This window comes from Heterocephalus glaber, unplaced genomic scaffold, assembly GCF_053883595.1.
Source record: "Heterocephalus glaber isolate CG9 unplaced genomic scaffold, H.glaber_assembly_v1.0 deba00000071, whole genome shotgun sequence".
In the NCBI taxonomy this organism is placed as follows: Eukaryota; Metazoa; Chordata; class Mammalia; order Rodentia; family Bathyergidae; genus Heterocephalus; species Heterocephalus glaber.
In genome coordinates, this window is record NW_028258137.1 from 29950981 (window position 1) to 29973715 (window position 22735).

The 22735-nt window shown below is 39.6% G+C and overlaps 1 protein-coding gene and 1 long non-coding RNA gene across 4 annotated transcripts in view; one reads left to right on the plus strand and one right to left on the minus strand.

Moving 5' to 3' along the window:
• Positions 1-20781, plus strand: part of LOC101715800 (liver carboxylesterase 1) — a 32155-nt gene extending 11374 nt beyond the window's left edge. For all 3 annotated transcript variants that reach the window (XM_087206340.1, XM_087206336.1, XM_087206346.1), the window contains 10 exons: positions 2951-3104; positions 4385-4489; positions 4834-4938; positions 6476-6514; positions 10336-10476; positions 11720-11800; positions 12057-12204; positions 18947-19078; positions 20036-20108; positions 20404-20781. In XM_087206340.1, the coding sequence (XP_087062466.1) occupies positions 2951-3104; positions 4385-4489; positions 4834-4938; positions 6476-6514; positions 10336-10476; positions 11720-11800; positions 12057-12204; positions 18947-19078; positions 20036-20108; positions 20404-20587 (1162 nt within the window). In that variant the 3' untranslated portion in view covers positions 20588-20781. The remainder of the gene's footprint in view (positions 1-2950; positions 3105-4384; positions 4490-4833; positions 4939-6475; positions 6515-10335; positions 10477-11719; positions 11801-12056; positions 12205-18946; positions 19079-20035; positions 20109-20403) is intronic.
• LOC110349926 (uncharacterized) overlaps positions 1-22735 on the minus strand; it is a 41666-nt gene that overhangs the window by 17276 nt on the left and 1655 nt on the right. The window lies entirely within an intron of this gene.

Consider the following 22735-nt stretch of genomic DNA (forward strand, 5'->3'; position numbering starts at 1 on the left):
GACAGCACCATGGCTGTGTTACAACATGGTGGAGATCAGAAAGGGAATCTTCAGCAAACAGAATAGCTCACAAGACAAGAAACCAAGGGGTAGAGTCAGGGCCAAACCTGCTCATTTAAAGAAACTCATTCTTTTGGGACTAACTAGCATCTCATTAGCTCTATATTCAACTCTTCTAAGGGCAGCAGCCCCAGTGGCCTATGCCTCACCTTTTACAGGTTTGACTGAAACAGGAAACTGTGAGGATCCTGGACAGAGAGCACTCTTAAGGGGAAGAGAGGAGCAAAAGTGGCCCAGAGTGACTACTGTCAGTCTTGAGAGCCCCAAATAGAACTTTGTTCTTTATATACCTCTTTTTATATCTATGAGGCTTTTTGTCATTGGGGTTTCCCTGGGAATATAGCAAGCAGGATTTACATAAAGAAGAGCAATGCGTTTGGGCGAGGACAAGAGTTCTGGCAGGACTTTCTGAGTCCCTTATGCTCCTGAAGCATGACCACTTGGGGGTCTCCAGACAGACCACTGACCACGCTGAGTAGGAGCAAAATCAGCTTTATTCCTAGTGGCTTGGAGGGATTCAAATCACCTCGAAAGTGTCAAACAGAAGTTTACTGCCATTTTTATACCTTTATGTTTCTATGGGAGGGGGAGGGAGAAACAGGAGCCATAATCCCTGGGGAAACAGCTATCAATCGAAACATAATTATATAAGCAAAAGGGGAATGAAGGGGGGAGCAGGAAGTTTAGCAGGGCTTTCTGAGATAGTCTTGCTCTAGTGAGTTTGCATTACAGTAGTGACCATAATTACACTATATCTTTCTCAGCAAGCATAGTTACACAGTCAACCCATAGTTGTCCATTTTTACACCCATTTTTATGCCTTCACTCCTTTGGTGACAGATTATAGAAGTTGTCACAGCTACTCAGATATATTCCACAAAGAGCATAGTTACCTAGTTAATCCATAGCTGCCTAAAAATACAGTTAACCCATAGATGCCTAATAACATAATTTACCCATAGTTGCTCAACTCCATATGGAGGGGTGCTTTTCTCTCTCACTATCAACTTTTAATACTGACACATTAGGTATCAAGGCTTCAGCACAAGAATCCCTGGTGGGGGCCACATGAAAACCAAACCACATTAGCTGCCACAGAAAAGATGTGAGGTCCCAGCTGTAGGCATGCCATCTCTCAAAGAACTCTTTCTTAAGGTTCTTTATAATACAACCAGTCCTTTTGTTATTGGACACCAGTGAAGTTTTCATTCACCAATCACACTTGTCCATTGATTCTGAGCATTTGCATAGGCGAAGTTCCTCTGCCTGGAAAATCTGCTCTACCTGTCAGATTCATACTCTTCCTGCAAACCCCATTCTTCACATTACTGGCTCTGAAATGCTCATTTCCTTCTCACCTGTGCTGTATCCCAGTGCCCAGCAAAGTTTGGAAAAGACCCTCTCCATAAGTCTCCTTCTATGAAGGGAGTGAGAATTCAGCAGAGCAATTAGGTGCTGTATATCTTCTGGGAAAGCAGGAAGAGCCAAACTCATGGCAGGATTGCACATACTTGCAAAGACAGATTTTCAACTGAACATGCTGCCAGGCTCTTCTCATAGAGGTCAGTAGTGACCCCATCAGCTCCTGGCCCAGCCTCATGAGATTTCTTAGCACCAGCCACAGACAACCTCTCTTTCGACTCTGAAGTCCTTTCTTCTAGCTCTGCCAAACTCTAATCTATCGGGCTGCTCCTCCTCAGCTGCTTTGCTACTCCTGTCCCATCCACAGTCCTCAGTGTCTCCCCATCCTTCTCCACTAATTCCTGAGCACTTTCACAGCTCCTTGTTTGCAGAATTCACCTGGTTTTTAATCTAGGTGCCAACTTTAGAAGTCTTCTCCCATTTCCCCTGGAGGTCTACAAGATGCCTCCCATTTTACATCTACATACTGTCGTGTTCACTACCTCTTCCTCTCTTCCCTCAAGAGCCCCAGTGTAACCACTAGTAGTTCTATCTTCCCTCTTCCTCAGGATAAAGGCCTGATGGGTATCCCAGACTCTTATTTTACTTCTTATTCCTTACATCCACTTGATCAGCAAATCTTCTTGACTCTAACTTTAAAATATGTTATTCAGCTATTCCTCACCTACTCCTTGTTTGCACCCTGATCAAAGGTCAGTGCCTCTACCCTGTATTATAAACACTTATTTTATAAAATTGCTACTTTTATAGAATGGTTGCTTCACATCATACCCAGAGTGCTCACATGAGACATAGGTTGAATGACATTGTGCCTGTGAGGATATTTCTCATGTTACTTACTATGGCACAGAAGTCCTTGCCATGGCCCACAGCACGGTCTATAGCACATTTCACACTAGCACACACAGTTTCTTCTCTTGTGTCAGGGTTCTGTCCACCTGCAACTTCTCCTAAATGAAATTCCCTTCCCTTAGTAATATACAAGACCATGTGCTCATTTTATTCAGAGATCTACCAAATGCTAATGTTCCAGGGAAGTTTTCACTGGTCATGAAATCTCACATATCACCACACTGTCCCACATGTGCTTCTTTCTTTACCCAGTTTTATGTTTCTTCAAGTTACTTTCAATAGTTGACAGTATATTCTCTTGACATTTGTTTGTGCTCTGTAGTATAAGCTGAATGTAGCCAGAGATTTTTGCCTGTTTTGTTTCAAGATGCAATCCAGCTCTTAGATCATTCTTGGATACATACTAGATGGTTAGATTACAGTAGCTAGAAGAATGACTGTGAAGCACTCCATAGAACACTGCTGTAGGAATGAGAGGCAGAGAAAGACCTTTGTAGAGGGCACACAGAGGCCAGCCTTCTCTCTGGGAGTCTCAGTGAGGGACCCTAGATCTTTTCAGTTCTAAGAGCATCACTGTGATAATTCTGATTCCCTTCTCCCTCTCTGACTTTTGCAGCACAGGGGATGAACACAGCAGGGGGAACTGGGGTCACTTGGACCAGGTGGCTGCATTGCACTGGGTCCAGGACAACATTGCCAATTTTGGAGGGAACCCAGATTCTGTGACAATCTTTGGAGAGTCGGCAGGAGGCGAATGTGTCTCTGTACTTGTAAGTTTTCTTGCCACTAGTCTTGTTATGGTTGCTGATGGAACTTCTTGGAGAATAGCCAATTCAGTCATGTGTTCCTCTCTTTATAAGGCTTAGATTCAGTGGAGAGTTTACTCAGGGCTCAGATCAGGTTGTGAAGAACCAAGGCCCACCTCTTCTTGTCTGCAGATGGCTTAGGCTCAGCTTAATTTCCTGGGTCCATAATAATCTCCACCTTCAGACTGCATTATTCTTCTTTCTATTTAATTGAGTTTTCATTGGTCTTCCTAATCATTTTAACACTAAAGCTTACCTTACTTCTCTTGAGAAGTATGGTTGATTATAAACTATACATAGCAAGATCAAGGATATGACTTCATCCCCGAGAGCAGGCTAGGGCTTCCTCTAAGGTGTCCTGATGCCTTGTGCATGCCTAAGAGGGAGGATAACACTCTGGGAGTGTGGGACAAGATGGACTGTGGGAGGTAAGTGGTCAGGAGGTAAAGAAGTTGAAAGCAGAAGGAGGTAGTGAAAGGATGGTACAGGAGGTTTAGGACAGAGACCCAAGAGATGTCTCACTCATGGGGAATGAGGACTGGGGGACACTGATGGACATTAGACAGTGTGTTGGGAACCAGGAGAAATTGTGCAGGCACTCAGTGTGGAGCACTATGTCAGCCCTATTCCTGTAGTTTTACACAAGTTATTGGTTTTATAGTTGATATCCAAAAGAAGATGTGGCACTTTTTTTTACAGTAGAGAAAAAGAAAAAAATAGTTAAACCCAAAACGAAAACTGTCATCCACGTACTCTCTATGCATGAAGAATCGTTGTGGAACATTAGGCGTGTATTTACATAGCATTTTGCATAGTTCATGTATCTATGTATATATGAATCAAGCACTCTACCAGTGAGCAACAATCCTAGCTCTAACATAATGATTATTTTTCCTAGAAACAATTCTAACTAATGGAATTTCTAAACCAGAATTTGTTGCTGGGAATGAAAACTGTCTTCCCACATTTTGCTTGTTACTGTGGTCACTCACCGCACACTTCCAATATTATCCCTTGTTCTGTGCTCTGGCTCCATCTCTATAAAGTTGCCTTGGGGAAATGGCACCCAGGAGGAGCCTGGGAAACAAAAGGGACATGTGATGAGCTGCCATATATACTCACTGGTATGTGTTAAGGTGAATGTCCAGGGCATAGGTGTGGGTGGAAGGAGCCTTAAAGTACAAGTGAGTCACTGACCTTCACCCTTTGAGAATTAACTTTTCCTCTCTCCACTTCCCTGCCAGCTATTGTCTCCCCTGGCCAAGAACCTCTTCCACAGGGCCATTTCTCAGAGTGGTGTGGTCCTCACTACTGGTCTCTTCAGCAAAAACATCAAGCCTGTGGCTAAGGTAGGTCTCACCCTGAACAGCTATTGTACATTCTCTGCTCTGTTGGAATCCACAGAGATGTTTCTTGCTGTGGATTCAGTTGAGATGCTTACGGGATCACTGAAGTGAGAATGGCTGAGCAGGAAGGACTACCTCAATGCTCATATTTAAATCATATTTCATACTTTATTGACTATCTCCTAGTGAATCATCTTATACAGCCCTCCTGTGATTCTCCATAAGCATTACTGTGTGGGAGACATGGTATACACTTCGGCACTGTTTGGGATAACAGCCCTTTGGGTACACTGATGAAGGGAAGGGACATTGCTTTGGAAGCCCATTGTTACTTGCTATCACTGTAGAAAATTGCTGTTGCTGCTGGCTGTAAAACCACTTCCTCAGCTGTCATGGTTCACTGCCTGCGCCAGAAGACAGAGGAGGAGCTCCTGGAGACCACACAGAAAATGGTAAGTGCCTCTATTTTAGTGGTACCCGTGTACTTGGCCCTAGACTTCATCTCTTCAGCTGCTCTCTTGCCCTGGTTAAGTTATCTGGGATAGTTTCTCACTTTCAGCACCACTCCCAGCCTACTGACCCAAACTTGGAATTTAATTTTTTACTTTTTATTACAAACTCGGCCAAATGTAAAAAAATCCAATCATAATGTGATAAAAACTACATAAACATCTCTATCCCTTCCTATGATAATACTTTAACGTTCTCATTTACAGATGTATATCAAGAAGTTGAATTCTCTATGTTTCTGTAAGCAACTACATCCAAAGTTTTGGGGATGGGGACATCAAGTAATAAGTATTTCAGAAATATAACACAGTTTATCTTAATTTGTTTAGAAACTACAGAATTTATAATCCATGAGAGGCCCCATTTTCTGCATTTTCGGATAACTGGCTACATTATGCTAACTGAATCTACCTGTCATTATCTTATTCCTCTAGCCATCTTTTATCCATAAATAAAATTCACAGTTTCATCAATCAAGATTTCACCCATCCATAATTTTCATTTGTTTATTCACATCTCAATGAGTTACTTAGTTACTGTCTTAGTTACTTCTCCCTCATTTCTGAGACAAAATAGTGAACATCCAAAGTTAAAGAGGAAAGCTTATTTAAGTGGCAGCTTTTAGAGAATTCAGTCTGCAATTGGCTGACTCCAAAGCATAAAATATAGGCATAGCAGAGGAGACACAGTTCATAGTGAGCAGAAAGTAGCAGAACAAACAAGAGACAAGACAAGCCTCTTTCTATCTCTTATATTATATCCAGGCCACTGGGATTAGGGCAGTGCCAAACCAATCAGTGGCCTGATTTAGTAATCATCACCCTTAACCCTAGCACCCTTAATCCTAGCATTGCACCATGAATCAATCACACACTCTAGATTCAGTCACTTCTGAAAATGCCTCACCCATGACTGCATGACACTTTAGGAAACATCTAGGTGCAAGTCATAACATCAACCAACACATTTCTACCCTTTTCCCCTCAATATTCCAAAAGCAATGTTGCATCTGTCATCTATCTACTAGTTTTCATTAGGTCATCCATGGATCCATCCAACTTATTTTCATTGAGCAATCCATCCATCCATCTCTCCATGCTAAATGTAGGGAAGGGTGCTGTCAGGGGAGGTGAGCTATGTAGCCTACTGATCTGAACTGGGAATTTCATTTTTCTTTTTGTATTATTAAATAACAACTTGTAAATTGACCTTATCTCTCTTCACAAAGAAGTAGGATTCTGGGTTCCCTGGCCTGACCCATCCTTCCTGGTCCCCGAGCTTCTCCCCTACCCCCTGCCCCACTATCCTTCTCTGCTACCCCAAGCTCATGAACAGCAGAATCTGTATAGTGTCATTTTTGTCTGGGCCCAACCAAAGTTGAAACAGGAGTGAAAATGTGATACCTCTGGGCACAGATGCAAGAATGAGCTTTAATCTCAGGAAGCCTTCTCATCACAACTTTTGCCTCTGTCTTCACAGAGATTTTTGAAGGTGGATTTATTTGGAGACCCTAGTGAGGTAAGCAGTTCTGATTTCTTGTTTACTCCTTTGAGCTCCAATTCACAATGAAAAGAATCTCTCTTGTGGAATTATAGCTCGTCCTTATGGACATATTGATGAAGTCCAGAGAGGGTCACGACTCGCCAAGGTAATACAGCCAGAAGGTCAGATACAGGACTGAAGTGAACTCCTCTGAGTCCCAGTCCTGTGCTCCCAGTCAGCAAATTTGTCTACTGTGGTCTCCTCTACCATTTTCTCATTCACATTTCTAGCTTTGCAATGTTCCTGTGGAAGTGGCTTGACCAGAATATTCGATTATTAGGAGGTGCAGGAAACTAGAGAAGGGACAGAGGATCTTTGATTAAGGGCATGCCTCCTGAGACTGGATAGGGCTAATTATCTGTGCAAGGGAGGAGCCTATGATGACAATGCTCCTCCTAGCAGCCAGGAAACCCACCTTCTACTACCTGTAGAGGTGAAAGATAATGGGCACAGAGTTGGGTTGTGGTATGAATGTAAATAGCAGTGTCAAGGACAGACTGAAAAGGCATATCCATCAGCTTTCCTTTCACTGGGATGTAATAGCTGGCATCCACAGCATAAAGGAAGAGATGCTTATTTTTTTCTTGCAGTAACAGTGGGTTCAGTCTGTGATAGACTGGCTCCAAGACAGAAATGCCAAGGTGGAAGGGCCTGGTAGAGGAGAACTCTTCATTACACTGCAGCTGGGAAGCAGAAAGAAAAAAGTGGATCCTGGATATGAACACACCCTTCTAAGTTATCAGTGACCACCCTTTCCAACTTGAACATGAGACTTTTGGGGGATGTTTTATATCATGTCGATATATGGGAATCCAGCGATGGAGTGGGGAAGGTGCCAGCTCTTGGGAAACCTGGAGATAGAGTTCTAGACATAAAGAGAAGGTTATTGAAGAATGCTTCAGTGGGCCTTCAATCGCTCATGAGACAATATGACACAAGCTGGCAAGAACAGAAGACAGAAATAAGACTAGAAAGAAAGCTGGGTCTTGGGCTGATCTAAGCTGCTTTGGGCAGCAAGGACAAAATGCACCTAGAACACTCAGTGTTTATTCATTACAAGCTTGGGAAGGAGGGGGGCAGGACACCTGATGATAGAGTGTTGCAGGCAGGGCTATAAAAGGTGAGACACTCGCATATCTTATTGAAAGGAACAAATGGTTAATTCAGAGGGAAAGAATTTAGTTGGAGTCAAGTTGACCTTGGATGGAAATTGACTCAGCAGGGCCCTGCCCCTTCACATACTAGAACTTAAGTCTTGGTGACAGCCATGTGGCAAAGGAGCTATGCTTGCCCAACTCTGCTACCTGACATGTCCATTTGAGCTATTTAAAGGCCACGGTCAGACCTCAAATGAAAAACAGCCAATTGTGTGGAAGAAAAAGCCCTTGCCACTTATAGCCTGCTATTACAGGGTAGGGAGGTCAGCTACATATGCAGAAATAACAGCAGCTGCAAAATGGCCTTGATGCACAAAGCCAGTGTGTTTGTGGGGGAAGCAATGAGAGAGGGGAAAGGCTGTAGGCTCTGCAGGTCATGGAAGTTGAGATGGGGAGGACACAGAGAGGATTGATTTGTGACTCAACATGAGATGGATGGTGCTCAGAGGCCTCTGAGCAGAGCAGTGATGTATCTTAGGTTTTACAACAGACTCTGACTGCAGATCACACTAGAGAGCAGGGAAGCATCGGGGCAGGTGCAGAGAGACCATGGGGTGGGAGTGGGCCAATGCACTGCTGCAGCCCAATCCAGCAATCCCGGAGGATTATACCAGGGCTAGAGCAGTGAGGTGGAGACATGTGAGTGGAGTCTGGATGTATCAGAAGGAAGAACTGACAGGACTTGCTGATGAACAGGGTGTGAAGTGTGAGTGATGTCCCTAAATTTTCTAACTGGATCAAGACCATGCAGGTGGCCTCATAGGAAAGCCACTAATGTCCACTGAGTAGTCAGTGGCCATTATTGTTGTGCTCATGATTTCTGATTGCAGTGTTCTCCCCTGCGTGATTTCTCACCGAGACCTTCATTGCTTGACTTCTGCATTTTGACTATTTATTGCCTCTTCTTTTTCTCCACACCTCTATGATAAATGTTACCAGACTTACCCTTATAAGGCTAAGGTAGAACATATCATATATTTTCTTAAAAGGCTGATCTTGCTTCTAGACAAATTGCCTTTCCTCCTGTCAGTTAGACTTCAAAACTTATGCATGATATTATGCATGTGCCAGATATTCTGCAGAAGATATTTTCTCCCGCCTGACACTATTACTTGTCCCTGTCCTGAGGCATTTCTCCAAACTCAGTGCTCCTTAACATTCCTGGGTTTAGCTCTGCAAAAGGACTCCTTTGCTCCCTTGTCTTTTGATTTTTTTCCACTTGCCTATAGACTTTAGCCTCAAATCCCACTATGCATGACAAACACCTCCTTCCATGGGCCTGGTAAGTAAATTCTTTCAGATGAGCTACTCCTCTTGCTGGTTCCCAGATGAGCCCTTTCTGAAGTACACAAGCTTCAGTAGTTGCACCCAGAGCCAGTTCCGTATTGTCAGACTATTACAGTAGGATTCTGTCCATGTCTTGATCTTTTCTTCCTTGCAAATAGGGAATCAAGTCCCATTTAGGCATCTTGAATGATATACTTAATAACTTCAGGTTTATTGATAAATAGATATGTACAGCTGACTCTCAGCAATCTGGGGTTCTGTAACAGTGAATTCATTTCCTTGCTAAAATGTATTCATGACCCCAAATCAATACTTGCGAGACTTATGTGATCTTTTATGAGTATGGCCAGAGTGCTGAGCAACTTGAATAGCATCATGCCCATGTACCAATGTGAGATCAAAGGAGAAAATATGCTTTATTGTTCCATCTCTCATATCAAGAATGGTTTTTTTTGGTCTTCTGTGAAGTGCACCATTTTTGTGATATTACTTTTATTAGTGACATTGTGATATTGCTTTTTATTGGTTTAAAACAGCTCTCAAACATAGTGTGGAAGTGCTGTCTACTTTTCCTAAGCACAGAGGACTGATTGCCTCACAGAGGAAATACACAAGATATATATGCTTCATTGACCCTTGACATATGAGCCTCTTCCCTCTCATTTCAATGTTAATGAATCAAAAATACTGTAAGTCCAAAATAAGAAGAAATTTCCTTATCTCTCTACATTTGTGGATTCATGAGATGATGAGATTGTAAAAAGCGTAGTAGATAGCATTGTTGTGAGCAGGAGCCAAAGAAATTTACAGTGACATTATCCAGAGCCCTGAAAATCTTCAGCCCTTCCCAGGTGAGGTATTATTATAAATAAATTATATATGTAATTAATTCTCTGTAAGAAGTTTGTGTTATGCAATGTCTTTAGATAAGAGCCTACCTATAAAACATGAGCAATGATAATGTGATAGAGGATGCCAGGAACCTGACTCTGGAATCTCCCTTGGAACAATTACCCAGCATTCACTAGTTCAGCATCCACTGTGATTTTACAGCATAACTATTATAAAGCACTAGAATCAACTTTATGTATATCATAATAATAGATACTTTAATTTGGGTGATGATTCCCCTTCTCCTCTCCCACCAGCATCACCTCATCACCACTAGCTTCCTAAACTTCTGCCCTTATTGTCTTACAGAAACAGCACTGTTATTAGGAACCTGAGTTTCTATGGCCAGTGGGCAACACCACGGGAGATTATGATGATGGCCAGTGGCTCACACAGGCAGAGAGAGGTTCATGCATGTTTCCTGAGACAGAGTAATCACAGACATTATACTGTTCTCCCCAGAACTATTTTCTCCTGCCCACTGTTATTGATGGAGTGCTGCTGCCCAAGGCGCCTGAAGAAATTCTGGCTGAAAAGAACTTCAACACTGTCCCCTACATGGTAGGATTCAACAAACAAGAGTTTGGCTGGATCATTCCAATGGTGAGTATGTACAGGCCTCTTAGACAGATGCATACCCTCCACACATTCAACCATCACCTGGGTGCTACAGCCTTTAGAAACTTCCTACAAATTTTGACTGGCTTTCCATTAAATAATCCTGAAATGTCCTGGTTAAAGGGTTCTGCAGAGATAACAATTGAGCCGCTGGACATTCTAAGGAATCCTAGAAAGGTGACAGATTTGGGGAGTCCAGGAGATTTTGTCTGGGGTGCAGCAGCTTTCACCTTGAGCCTGCATTCATGGCTCCCATAGATCTCCACCTGGGTTCTCAAGTACTCACTGCAAAGATTCAGAGAAAGTCACTCTGTTTAAGATATTTTTCTCTATGAAAATGGAAGAAAGGCTAAACAAAGCTATAGACTGGATAAAACATTGCCACAGGTTTTATTCTGTAATTTGATTGCAATAGAGAAAAGACCAAGCACGAAATGAATTCAAATCCCTAACTCCAAAGCTGGAGATGTTGAAGGCTAAGTGTGCTCAGGAAGGCACGGTGGGTGTGAGGGGAGCAACCACGTGGCCAGATCACTGGATTGTTCACTCATGCTCATCAGCAGGAGAAACAGGATTTTCTTCATGACAGGAGGCAGAGGTGTAACTTGAAGTGAGGCCCCTACAGAAGTTAGACCTTCATCCTCCCATTGGGACTGACAGAGAGATCAAGATTTATTTCCTCCGGTGTTACTATACTTCAGAAAAGCTTCAAACATTTCCAAAAATTTAGTTCTCAGATTTTTTGGGAAACTGTTTTGGGAGAAAGATTTACACTGTAAAAGGAAGAGAAGAAGGGATAATGTCAATCTTTCTGAGGTAACTGCTCTAAGGAAAAGTTCAAAAATCTGCATAGGACCAGCTTCTGGCAGTATTGCACTTTCTGAAGAAGGCACTTTAGCAGTCTGGGGTCATGACCTTAAGCTGCAGGAAGCTAGGAAGGACTTGGATTATGTCTCTTAGCGCAGAGATTTGAACAGATGAGAGTTCTGCAGTGCTCGGTTCAGAAGAATATTAATCATTACCCAAAGTCATAATGGTAATTTTGTTTTTCTTGGTCATCTAGATCTGTGTGTTCTGGATGTCAGTTCATTTATTTCACTGATATTTTCAAAGTCATGAAAGATCCAGGCCTATCAGGGCCCAACATAGAAGCTTTATTCTATATTGGTATGGCTGGTTTTCTGTTAATTCATGATTACTCACAAATGCTTAACCATTCTATTAACAGATGAGTGGTATTCCAATCTTTGGAGACAACCTGGACCAGAAGATGGCCACAACACTCTTATGGAAGCTCTATCCCTTGGTTGTAAGCATGTAGGGAATAATGGGAATTAGTAGAACAACAAGGAAGGGCTGGGGGCTCGCTGAAAATTACAAATCAATTCAATGGCAGACAGAGGAGTGGAATCAGGTGTGGCCGATTTTTCTGCCTTTCCCCTTTACTACCCCAGGAGGATTTGCACAGGGCTCAAGAGTTTCACCATCAATGAAGCCTTCTTGACTGGCTGGGGCATCTACATTACTCAACAAGTGGGAGTTGTCCCTTTCTTGATGCATTTCAGAATGTTCCTGAGGAACTGGCACCCTTGGCCACTGAGAAGTATTTAGGAGGAACAGATGATCCTGTCAAAAAGAAAGAACTGTTTATGGACATGTTGGCAGATAGGATGTTTTGTGTCCCATCTGTGATTGTGGCCCGTAGTCACAGAGGTGAGTCTTAGAAATTGTGTGAGAGAGGCTCTGACATACTAGTTTGTTCTCTGACCTACCTACCTATTAAGACAGATGATGAAGTGTTGGAGGCCAGAACTAAAAGACAGATTCTTTATGTCCCAGGGAGGGGCTCTGTTGTATTTTGTTTGTGCCCTGAGTGGAATGATAAAATGGTCCAAATACAAATTGTTCATTTGTGAGGTGATCCCAGAAAATGCCAGTAGGGAGATGAGGAAATGATACAGGAAAACGTTGGAAGCCAAAGCTGATGCCCAGCCAAGCATGTGTGTAATGTGCAAAACAGAGCTGGAGAGTTCTGAGAAATAAGAAAAACACTTATTCACTGTTTCATTTTGTGTAATTTCAATTCCTTGCAAACCATTTCTGGCACCTTGGTGAATACAATAAGATATTTTGAGAACAAGAAAGAGTGAGAATACAAAAAATTTTAGTTGGCAAATTATATTTTTATAACTGTATATAGTACACCTTTATGATATTATGATTTATAAATATAAACTAAATAATTACAATTACAGTATGATTTATGGATGCCAACTAGAATGATTATATCAAGCTGATAAACACACCAATCTTCCAATTGCTCAATATTTATGATAGTGAGAAGCCCTAACATTTATTCTCTTAAAAATGTAATTGAGGGGCTGGGGATTTAGCTCAGTGGTTCCGCCACCTGTCCCGCAAGTGGGAGAACCCGAGTTCTGTCCCCTATACCAAAAAAAACCCCCAAAACAAAACAAAACAAGAAACAAAAAAGAAATGTAATTGAAAAATACTTTGTTTTTAAATATATTCACCACACTGTGCAATGGAACTAAAGAAGAAAAAAACCTACATTTCTCAGTGATTTAGTGCCCTTTCAAAATCATCTCCTTCTATCCCTCACATCAACCTAAATCACCACCACATTTCCCTCTGGTTTTATGAGTTTTGTTTTGGATTCACACATCAGTGATAACATGTGATATTTGTCTTTCTCTGCCTGTCTTATTTTATGTATAGTGTTCTCCTATTTCATCCATGTTGTCACAAATGAAAGAACTTCTCTTCATATGGCTATTTGTATATAATACTGCATTGTTGTTACCCACTCTTCTGTTGACAGACACAGGTTGATTTCATAACTTAACTTCTGTGAATAGTGCTGCAGTGAACATGGTACAGACAGCTCTTCAACAAACTCCTTTCAAATACTTTGGGGAGATACCCAGCAGTGGGATTACTGGATCATATGCTAATTCTTTTGTTAGGTTTTTTTAAGAATCTCCAGATTATTTTACATTCACAAATACTGCAAAAGTGTTCCTTTTTCCACAACCTTGCCAAAACATTTTATTTTTTAATTTTTTGATAAGAGCCATTCTGACCAGGGTAAGATGATATGTCATTGTGATTTTTATTGCATTTTCTCAATACCTATTAATAATGAACATTTTATGATGCAATTGTTGTTCATTTGCATGTATTCTTTTAAGAAATGTCAATTTAGGCCCATTGTTTATTTTTTAATTGAGTTATTTTGTTTTGTTTTCTTGCACTTGAGATGTTTGAACTTCTCATACATTTTGCTTAATAAACACATGTATGGCTTGCATAAATTTTTTCTCAATCTTAAGGTTTTCTCCTATACTATTGTTTTCCTTCCTGTGACAAAATTTTTAGTTTGAGAAAATTTCATTTGTCTGTTTTCTACTTCTGTTGCTTACACTTTTGGAGTTAAAGTCAAAAAATGAGTTTCCAATAGCATTGTCATGTAGTCTTCCCCTATGTTTTTTTCTAGCTGTTTTTGAGTTTCTGATGGTATGTTTTAACCTTTAATTTATTTTTATTTGATTTTATATGGTATCAGATAATAGTTCAGTTCAATCTTTACGCATATAGGAACCCAGTTTTTCCTGAACCACTTTTTGAAGACACTGTCTTTTTCAGTGCATATTCTTAGCACATTTGGGGAAAATTGGTTGTATATGCTTGGATTGATTTCTGGGATCTGTATCCTATTCTTTGGGCTGTGTGAGTGTGTGTGTGTGTGTGTGTGTGTGTGTGTGTGTGTGTGTGTGTCTGTGTGTGTTTGTGTGTGTCTATACCAATACCATGAAGTTCTAATGTGTAATATTTTTTGGAAATCAGGCAGTATGCTATCTCCACTTCCATACTTTGTGTTCATGATTGCCTTGGTGACTTGAGATTTTTCATTTCATATGATTTTGAGGATTGTTTTATATTTTCTTGAAGGATAACATTGAAGTTCAGAGAAGGATTTCATCTAACTGACAGATTGTTCTGGATATTATAGATATTTTAGCAATAGTAATTCTTCTAGTTCATGTGCATAGAACATTTTTCCATCTAATTATGTTCTTTAGTTTCTTTCATTAACATTTCATAATTTTCTGTGTACAGGTTTTACACCATCTGGGTTACATTTATTCCTAGATATTTTTATTTTGTAGCTAGTGTAAATGGGACTGTTTAGCTGATTTCCTTTTTAGAGAGTTTATTGTTAAAATATAAAAATGTTATGGATTTTTGCATGTTCATTTTGTATCTTCTTACATTTTTGTATTCATTTTTTATTTGTTCTAACATGTTAGTGAAGTATATAGGATTTTGTACTTCAAAAATATTGTCATCAGCAAAAAGTGACTGCTTCAGATCTACATATCCTGTTTGGACACTTTTAATTTCTTTTTCTTGCCTAATTGCTTTGGTGTGGACTTTCAATCCAGAGGTGGTAAGAGCAAGAACCCTTGTATTCCAGATTTTACAGAAAAGGCTTTCAATTTTTTCACATTTGAGAATACTATGAGCAGTGGACTTCTCATATCTGGGCTTTCTTGTGTTGAGATACATTTTTTATCCTGATCTTGGTAGATTTGTCTCATGAAAAATGTTGGGTTTTATTTTTTTTTCTGCATCTAATGAGATGATCGTGTTTCAGTCATTCATTTTATAACATGATGTACCACAATTTTTGCATGCCAGGGTTAAACCCTACTTGGTTGTAGTGGATTATTCTCTTAATGCATTTTGAACTCAATTTGCTAGCAATTTTAGAAGATTTTTACATCTGTGTTTATTAAAAATATTAAACTGTAACTTTCTTTTTATAATATACTTGTCTTATGTTAATGTCAGTGTAGCAAAAACCTCATCAAATACTTTTCAAGTATTCTTTTTTAAAAAATTCTTTTATTGGTACATTTTAGGTATAAAACACATTTACATTTATCATTGGGTACTTGTACCTGTACATGATGTATCTTGGTTCTTATTTTTTCCCCATTCCCTGTCCTCCCTTCACACCCTCCACCCTTCCCTATTTACAAAGACTTTGTTTCTATTTTTTCCTTTTCTCATAATTTTTCCTTTCCCTTCTTTCCTTTCCCCTTCCCCTCCCACTTCCTCTATCCATTGGAATTTTTCTTCCTATTTCACATTATCAATTATTCATTTTAATCCTTATTTACACTTTCAGTTTCTCACACCAGAGAAACTTTTTGGTACTTGCACATATATGTCTTATTTATGTCACTTAAGTGTATCACCTCAATATGCATCCATTTAGCTATAAATGCTTCTAGTTTGTCTTTCTTTATGGCTGAGTAGTACTAAATTTTATAAAATAAAAAAAAAATCTTCTTTATCCATTTTCCAGTTGATGGGCACTTGGGCTGGTTCCAAGCTTTAGCTATTAGAAACTGTGCCGCTATAAACATGGGTGCACATATATGGCTGTGGTATGATTCTTTTAATTCTTTTGGGAAGATACCTTTATTAGTTGCTTTTTTGGAAGAAACTGAGAAGGACTGGCATTAGTTTTTAAAATTTTGTCAATAATTCATCAGTGCTACCATCTGGTCTTAGGCTTTTCTTTGGTGGAGATTTTTCATCACTGATTACTTTTCCATACTTCTTATTGATCAGTTCAGACTAATTTTTCTTAGGTCAGTTTTGGAAGGTGATATTGGACTGGAAATTTATTCATTTTTTCCAGGTTTTCAAATTTGTGTGCATGTGATGTTAGTGATTTCATGATCTTTTGTATTTCAGTATCAGCGGTAATGTCCATTTTTACTTTTTATATTATCTGAGTCAGCTTTTTTTTTTTTTTTTTTTTGGTACTGAGGGTCGAACTTGGCTCCTTGCGCTTGCGCAGCAGTGGAGGAAACCACTGAGCTAAATCCCTGGCAGAGTCTGCTTTTTTTTTTTTTTCTTGGTTACTGTAGCTAAAGGTTTGTGAGTTTTGTGCATGTTTTGAAGAAATTAAGTCTTAATCTTTTGTATATATTTATAACCTCTTAATCATTTGTGCTCCGATCTTTACTGTTTCATTTCTGCTAGTAATTTTGAACTTGATTTGTTCTTTTGCTAATTGAAAGCAAACATTAGGTTGTTTGTATGACATCTTTCTTCTTTGTAGATGTAGGTGTTATTGATATGTGTTATTGATATATACCTTCCTCTTAGAACTGCTTCGCTGTATCCCATGAATTTTGGTATTCTATGCTTCCCTTTTTATTCATCTCAAAATATTTTTCAATTTCCTTATTAATTTTTGCATTGACCTTACACTTACAACAGTCTGTTTTATACTGATAACATCTTAAATATGATTGCATATAATAACTATGTATTTGATATGAAAATGTATATCATTTTATGATCACATTTTGTGTAGGCTATAGTTGATGGTTTATTTTGACTATTTCTGTAAGATCTTTTCTTTTAACTTATACTGACGATAGAATTCCTGTACATATTGTCATTCTATTCTTACAGTATCCAAAATGTGGTTCTGATTTATTTATGAATTAAGTTTTTTCCTTTCATATGTTCCATATTACTAATTACTATCTTTCTGTTACAGTTTAGAGAATTCTGTTTAGTAATTCCTATAAGGTAGGTCTAGAAGGGATGAATTCCTATACCCTTGCTTGATTGGGAAAGTTGTCATTTCTTCCTCGTTTCTGAAAGACAGCTTTCCCACCTACAGTATTCTATGTTGGCAGATATTTTTTCCTTTAGTGCATTAACTATATTATCCAACTCTCTTCTGGCATCAGAATTCCTACTATGAAATCTGCTGCTAGTCTTATAGGCATGCCTTTGTATGTGATATGATGTGGCATGTGATATGATGTGATATGATTCTTATTTCTTGATACTCTCCTCATAATTTTCCCTTGTCTTTGATTTTTGAAAATTTCATTATTCTCTAATTTTGGTGTTCTTTTTTTGGTGAAATTTACTGGAGCCCACTCTGCTTTCTGGATCTACATTTTGGCATCTATTCCCATCTAGGGAAGTTTTCAGCCATAGTTTCTTGAAATATGCCTTCTGGGCCTTTCCTCATTTCCTCTTCTGCATCTCCTATTATGCAAATATTTGGTAACTTCATGGTTTCCCATTGTTTCTGCTTTTCTTATGGTTGTAATTGCCACTTCCTAAACCTATGGCCTTCTTTCCTTTGAAGACTTGTGACTATAGGAAATTTATAAATCTAACTGGGTTTAAGGAAAAGTTTTTTTTAAAGGATGTTAGGCTGCATGCTGCCTAAAATAATTTCTCCCATTCACAGAATTGTTTTCTTTAGTATTGGATTCTGAGTTTCTTTCAAAAATGTTTGGGAAAGGTACAAGTTTCAGCAAATTGTTTTTGCTTATTTTTTTTTTCATTTTTACTTTTTTTTGTACTGAGGCTAGAACTCAGGACCTTCTGCTTACAAGGCAGACAGGAGCACCACTGAGCTAAATTCCCAGCCCATGTTTACATTTTCATACTGTATTCATGAGAAGAATAGAAAACTCCACCAGTCTGACTGGAACTTGACCTTTCTTCTCTTGGTCTTCCTTTTCTGTGGGCAATATGGTTGATACTACATGCTGAATTCCACAAATGTAGGGTCCATGAGAGTCCTATAGGTGTAGGAATTGGTGGTTCTAATCATCCAGTCAGCAGAAAATGTAGCATCTTAGGGCTTGGAGATATTTGCTTTGGTAAGAAAGCATGGCAAAAAATAGGGGAAAAATAGAAGCCAAAGTCATCCTTCTCTAATGCTTTTCCTTTTATTACCACCACATTATTAACTCAGTCCCTTAATGTTCCCTGGCCCAAGAAATCAAGCAGGCTATGGGGCCGGGGATTTAGCTCAGTGCTTCCACCATCTGCCCCGAAAGCTCAAGGACCTGAGTTTGATCCCAGGTACCAAAAAAAAAAGCAGGATATGTCAGGTGTCTGATGACATACTAATTTTTGCAGTTTGCAGCAGACAGATTGCAACACAACAGACAGATTGTTCCCTATGCCCCTATATTTGTATTTAAGTATCCTCATTTTTTGAAAAGCTGTTTGATTTGGTTCACTTGCCTCAGAATGCATGAGAAAAAAACTAGGAAATGTTCAAAAGTAGGATGAAGAAATCCTGTATCAGATTGTAGATATTTTTGACATGAAAGAGCACTATGGGCTCTCGCTGAAATAGATCTAGTGGGTTGATTGTGCATTGCATTCATCCATTCTTCCATTCAATAAACATGTGATTCAAATCCAAGTTCTAGCTCAACCATCTGTGTGAGCCTGGCCTAGCAAGAATCTTTCCTGGAATTCTCTTTCTGTCCTATGATGATAACCATGGATTTCCTGCCCAACCAGAGACTTGAGTCTAGTCAAATGTGTATACAGTACCATAAATCATGCATGATCCATGTCTTCTTAGATGCTGGAGCCCCCACCTACATGTATGAGTTCCAGTATCACCCAAGCTTCTCATCACCCTTGAAACCCAAGACGGTGGTAGGAGACCATGGAGATGAGATCTACTCAGTATTTGGGTTTCCATTTTTAATAGGTAATGACTCTTTGCTGGCTATGAGCTTAGAGTTAGGAGACCAAGTAGTCTTGAGTTGATGACCTTGAGCAAGTTTCTGCTTCTTTCCTGCTCTTCAATTCCCAATTACGTATCACAGGGCCAAACTATGTTGGGCAGAGAGAACAACCTTTCTCCTGCTCTAACATGCATGAAAGAAATTATGTCCTTACATGCCCCAGCTATAGTCACCTTCACAGTCCTGCCCTGTGACATAATGAGAGATGAATTGGATCTTCTGCAGGGCTTTGCTCAAGGGCAAAAATGCTATTGCTTAATTTCCTACTCACTAGAGTCTATCATACTGTTACTGAGGAGATGGTTAAAAATAGGACTAACCTTGAGTCAGATGTCATATGTGCCCATCTGTCTGTCATTTCATTTAACCAAAATGCATATATTTAACTTTTATATATTTAATGATAGAATATTTAGTGAAATTTTTTTGCAAATTTATTAAATCCTTCAATTTGACTTGTGATCCACCTCAGGGCTATTCCTTACCCACACGTTCCTCTGGGCATCTCCCACTTCAGTGATATTTCAGGTCTGATATTTTTCAGACTCTATGAAAAGGTAGACATATATAGGAAATTAAAAATGTATAAAACATCCAGCAGTTTTATAAACTAGAAGAAAACCTAGTGTGTGCCATTGTAATCATTAGGGCAAGAGGTAGACACAAAAGACAAAGATAGCCAGCCTATGGATGGACTTCAGGTCCATGGGTGAGTCCTATATACATGATTCTCAAGCTTAAGGTGCTCAGCAAAAGGTGCTCAGAATCCTATTAAACTGCAGAGTTTTGACTCTGTAGGTGTGGAATAAAGGCCAAGAGTCTGCATTTCTAAGAATCCTATGTGCTGCTACTGCTGGTGTCCCAACCAACCACACTTTGAGTACTAAAGGGTTTCTTTGTGTTTTACTTCTTCTGAACAGAGGGTGCCTCAGAAGAGGAGAAAAACATCAGCAGGATGATGATGAAATTCTGGGCCAACTTTGCTCGGACTGGGTGAGGCTGATGGTAGAAATGCAAAGGAATTGGTGGTGGTTTGTGGTTGTGATACCTGCTGGAATGGGGCATCTTTTACAACTGGAGTAATCAAATGCCGGACCCTGAGATCATAGCACTGTAACAGTGGGAGCTCTCTGTAAAAGCTCAAGGTGCTCGAGGAGATGGGCCTGTCCCTGTCTCTGGAGGTGCATAGGTCTCTGGAGAGATAAGCCACTGGAAAGTTGAAAGTGGCAGAAACAAATGGGAGGCTAATGGAGCTCTTCCAAGAATTTCTCTTTGATTCTGTTTCCAGGAATCCCAATGGGGAGGGACTGCCCTACTGGCCAGAGTACGACCAGAAGGAAGGATACCTGCAGATTGGTGCCAACACCCAACATGCCCAGAAACTGAAAGACAAAGAAGTGGCTATGTGGGCCGAGATTCTAGCCAAGGAGGCAGTGGCACATCCACCCCAGAAAAAGCACATAGAGCTTTGAGTGAGAGTCCCAGGCAGTCTTGGGAGCCTGAAACAGTTAACACAGGTGTATTTTACAGCAGATGCTTGTAGGCCAAGCCTGCATATGTTTGTTGAGGATGAAGAATTGTTTGTTGGGGGTGGGCAGAGTCCAGGAATAGGGAATGTTTGTACTGTGGCCTGAATTTGGAGATAAATGTTGTTTTTGACACAAAACTCAGTGTCTGTATCTTGAGCTTTAAATGAATCAATTGCCCTCAGATAGACCAGAATGACAAACGGCACCATGGGAGGTAGATGCCTTTGTTCCACTGGCTTGGTGAATGACCACTCTGAAATCTAAAGAAAGACAAGCCATTAGAGGAGAGACAAGATGTGAACACTGGCTCAGCTTCTTCTTACAGGTGCTTGATGTAACCATTCTTGTGGGGATTCCTTAAAAAGTTAGTAAAAGTGATAAATGGCGAGTGTAGGCCAGTATGAAAACATAAAATCCTTGAGCACCACAGAGTGAAGTAGAAGTTCATACCCATCACAGACTCTTCTCCATGAACATCTGTCACGTGAATAGGAAGAAGATTGGAGGCAGGAGTTGAGATTGGAGAAAACTTGTCTGTAGTGTGCAGCCACAGACCATTTTCTACTAAGGAACAAAATTCTAAAATCATCACAGAAAGAGCAGTAAAAATTGTCTTCCTAGGGTCCCTGGTGGAGAATTATTGAGGAAGAGGAAAAGAGAAATTTAAAACTCTGTCCATTCGGTTTGGTATAGATTTCGGGATCAAGATCCTTGAAGATCTTTAACTCCTGGGGAAGGGCATGTTCATGGAGAAAGGCCACTTCACAGGCTGTGGGAAAGGGCTCCCTCTTTGAGACTAGACTAACATTACAAAAAGTATTCCTCAGTAGTAGCACAGAGGCAGGAGATACCAGGTGCCAAGTAAAAGAAATCTGCTTGGGCAATGTTAAAGCCTTAGAGAAACTATAAAAAATACCACAAAAAGTGGAAGATAATATTTTAGAGTTTAGTGTTGCAAGGTTTTAAAATTTTATTTAAAGGATATCATAATGTTTGAATATATTATGTGATCATTCAAAACTAAGTATTGTATACAGAGGATAATCACTAAAGATTTTTTAAATGACATCTGCATAGTAACCAAATAGGGAAGATAAAATGTCAAAGCAAGCAAATGGGGGAAAAAAACCAGAACAATTTTAAAAACTCACTTAATTGATACTGTATTATTTGAATGTATAACATCATCATTCAAAGTTAGGTATTGTAGATTGAGGATAATCACTAAAGATTTGTTAAGAGATCTGCACAGTAACCAAATAGGGAAGATAAAATGAAATCATTTTAAAACATCAATGTCAAAGCAAGTAAATAAGAAAAAACAAACAAGTGACACATAAAGGAAAAGGGCTGCCATGAAATACAAATAATTAAACCTATCAATAAAAAGAGACTGTCAGCTTGGTTTCAAGGGCCAGCCTCGGGGCCAGGGATTTAGCTCAGTGGTTCTGCTGCTTGCCTTGCAAGCACAAGGTCTCAACTTTGATCCCTGGTACCAAAAAAAAAAAAAAAAAAAAAAAAAAAAGACAAGCCTCAAAAACATACTGTATTATGGAGTTATGGAGATACTGACTCAAGAATTTTTTTTTCTTAAATTCTTTTATTGGTACATTTTAGGTATACAACCCATTTACATTTCTCATTGGGAACTTGTACCTTTACATGATGCATCTTGGTTCTTATATTTTCCCCATTCCTAGCCCTACCTTCACCCCATCCACCCTTCCCTATTTACAAAGACTTTATTTTCATTTTTTCCATTTCTCATCATTTTTCCTTTCCCTTCTTTCTTTTCCCCTGCCCCTCCCACTACCCCTAAACCTTTGGACCTTTTCTTCCTATGTTGCATTATCAATTATTCATTCTAATCCTTGGTACATTTTAGGTATACAATATAATGAAATTCATCTTTGGAAATTTGCACCTTTATATAATCTCTCTTGGTTCTTATTTTTCACCCTTGCCCTGCCCTCCCTTCAACCCTTCCATTCCTCCCTATTTACAAAGATTTTGTTCCTATTTTTCCATTTTCTCATATTAATTCCATTCCCTTCTTTGCTTTCCCCTCCCCCTCCCACTTCCTTCCCCTTT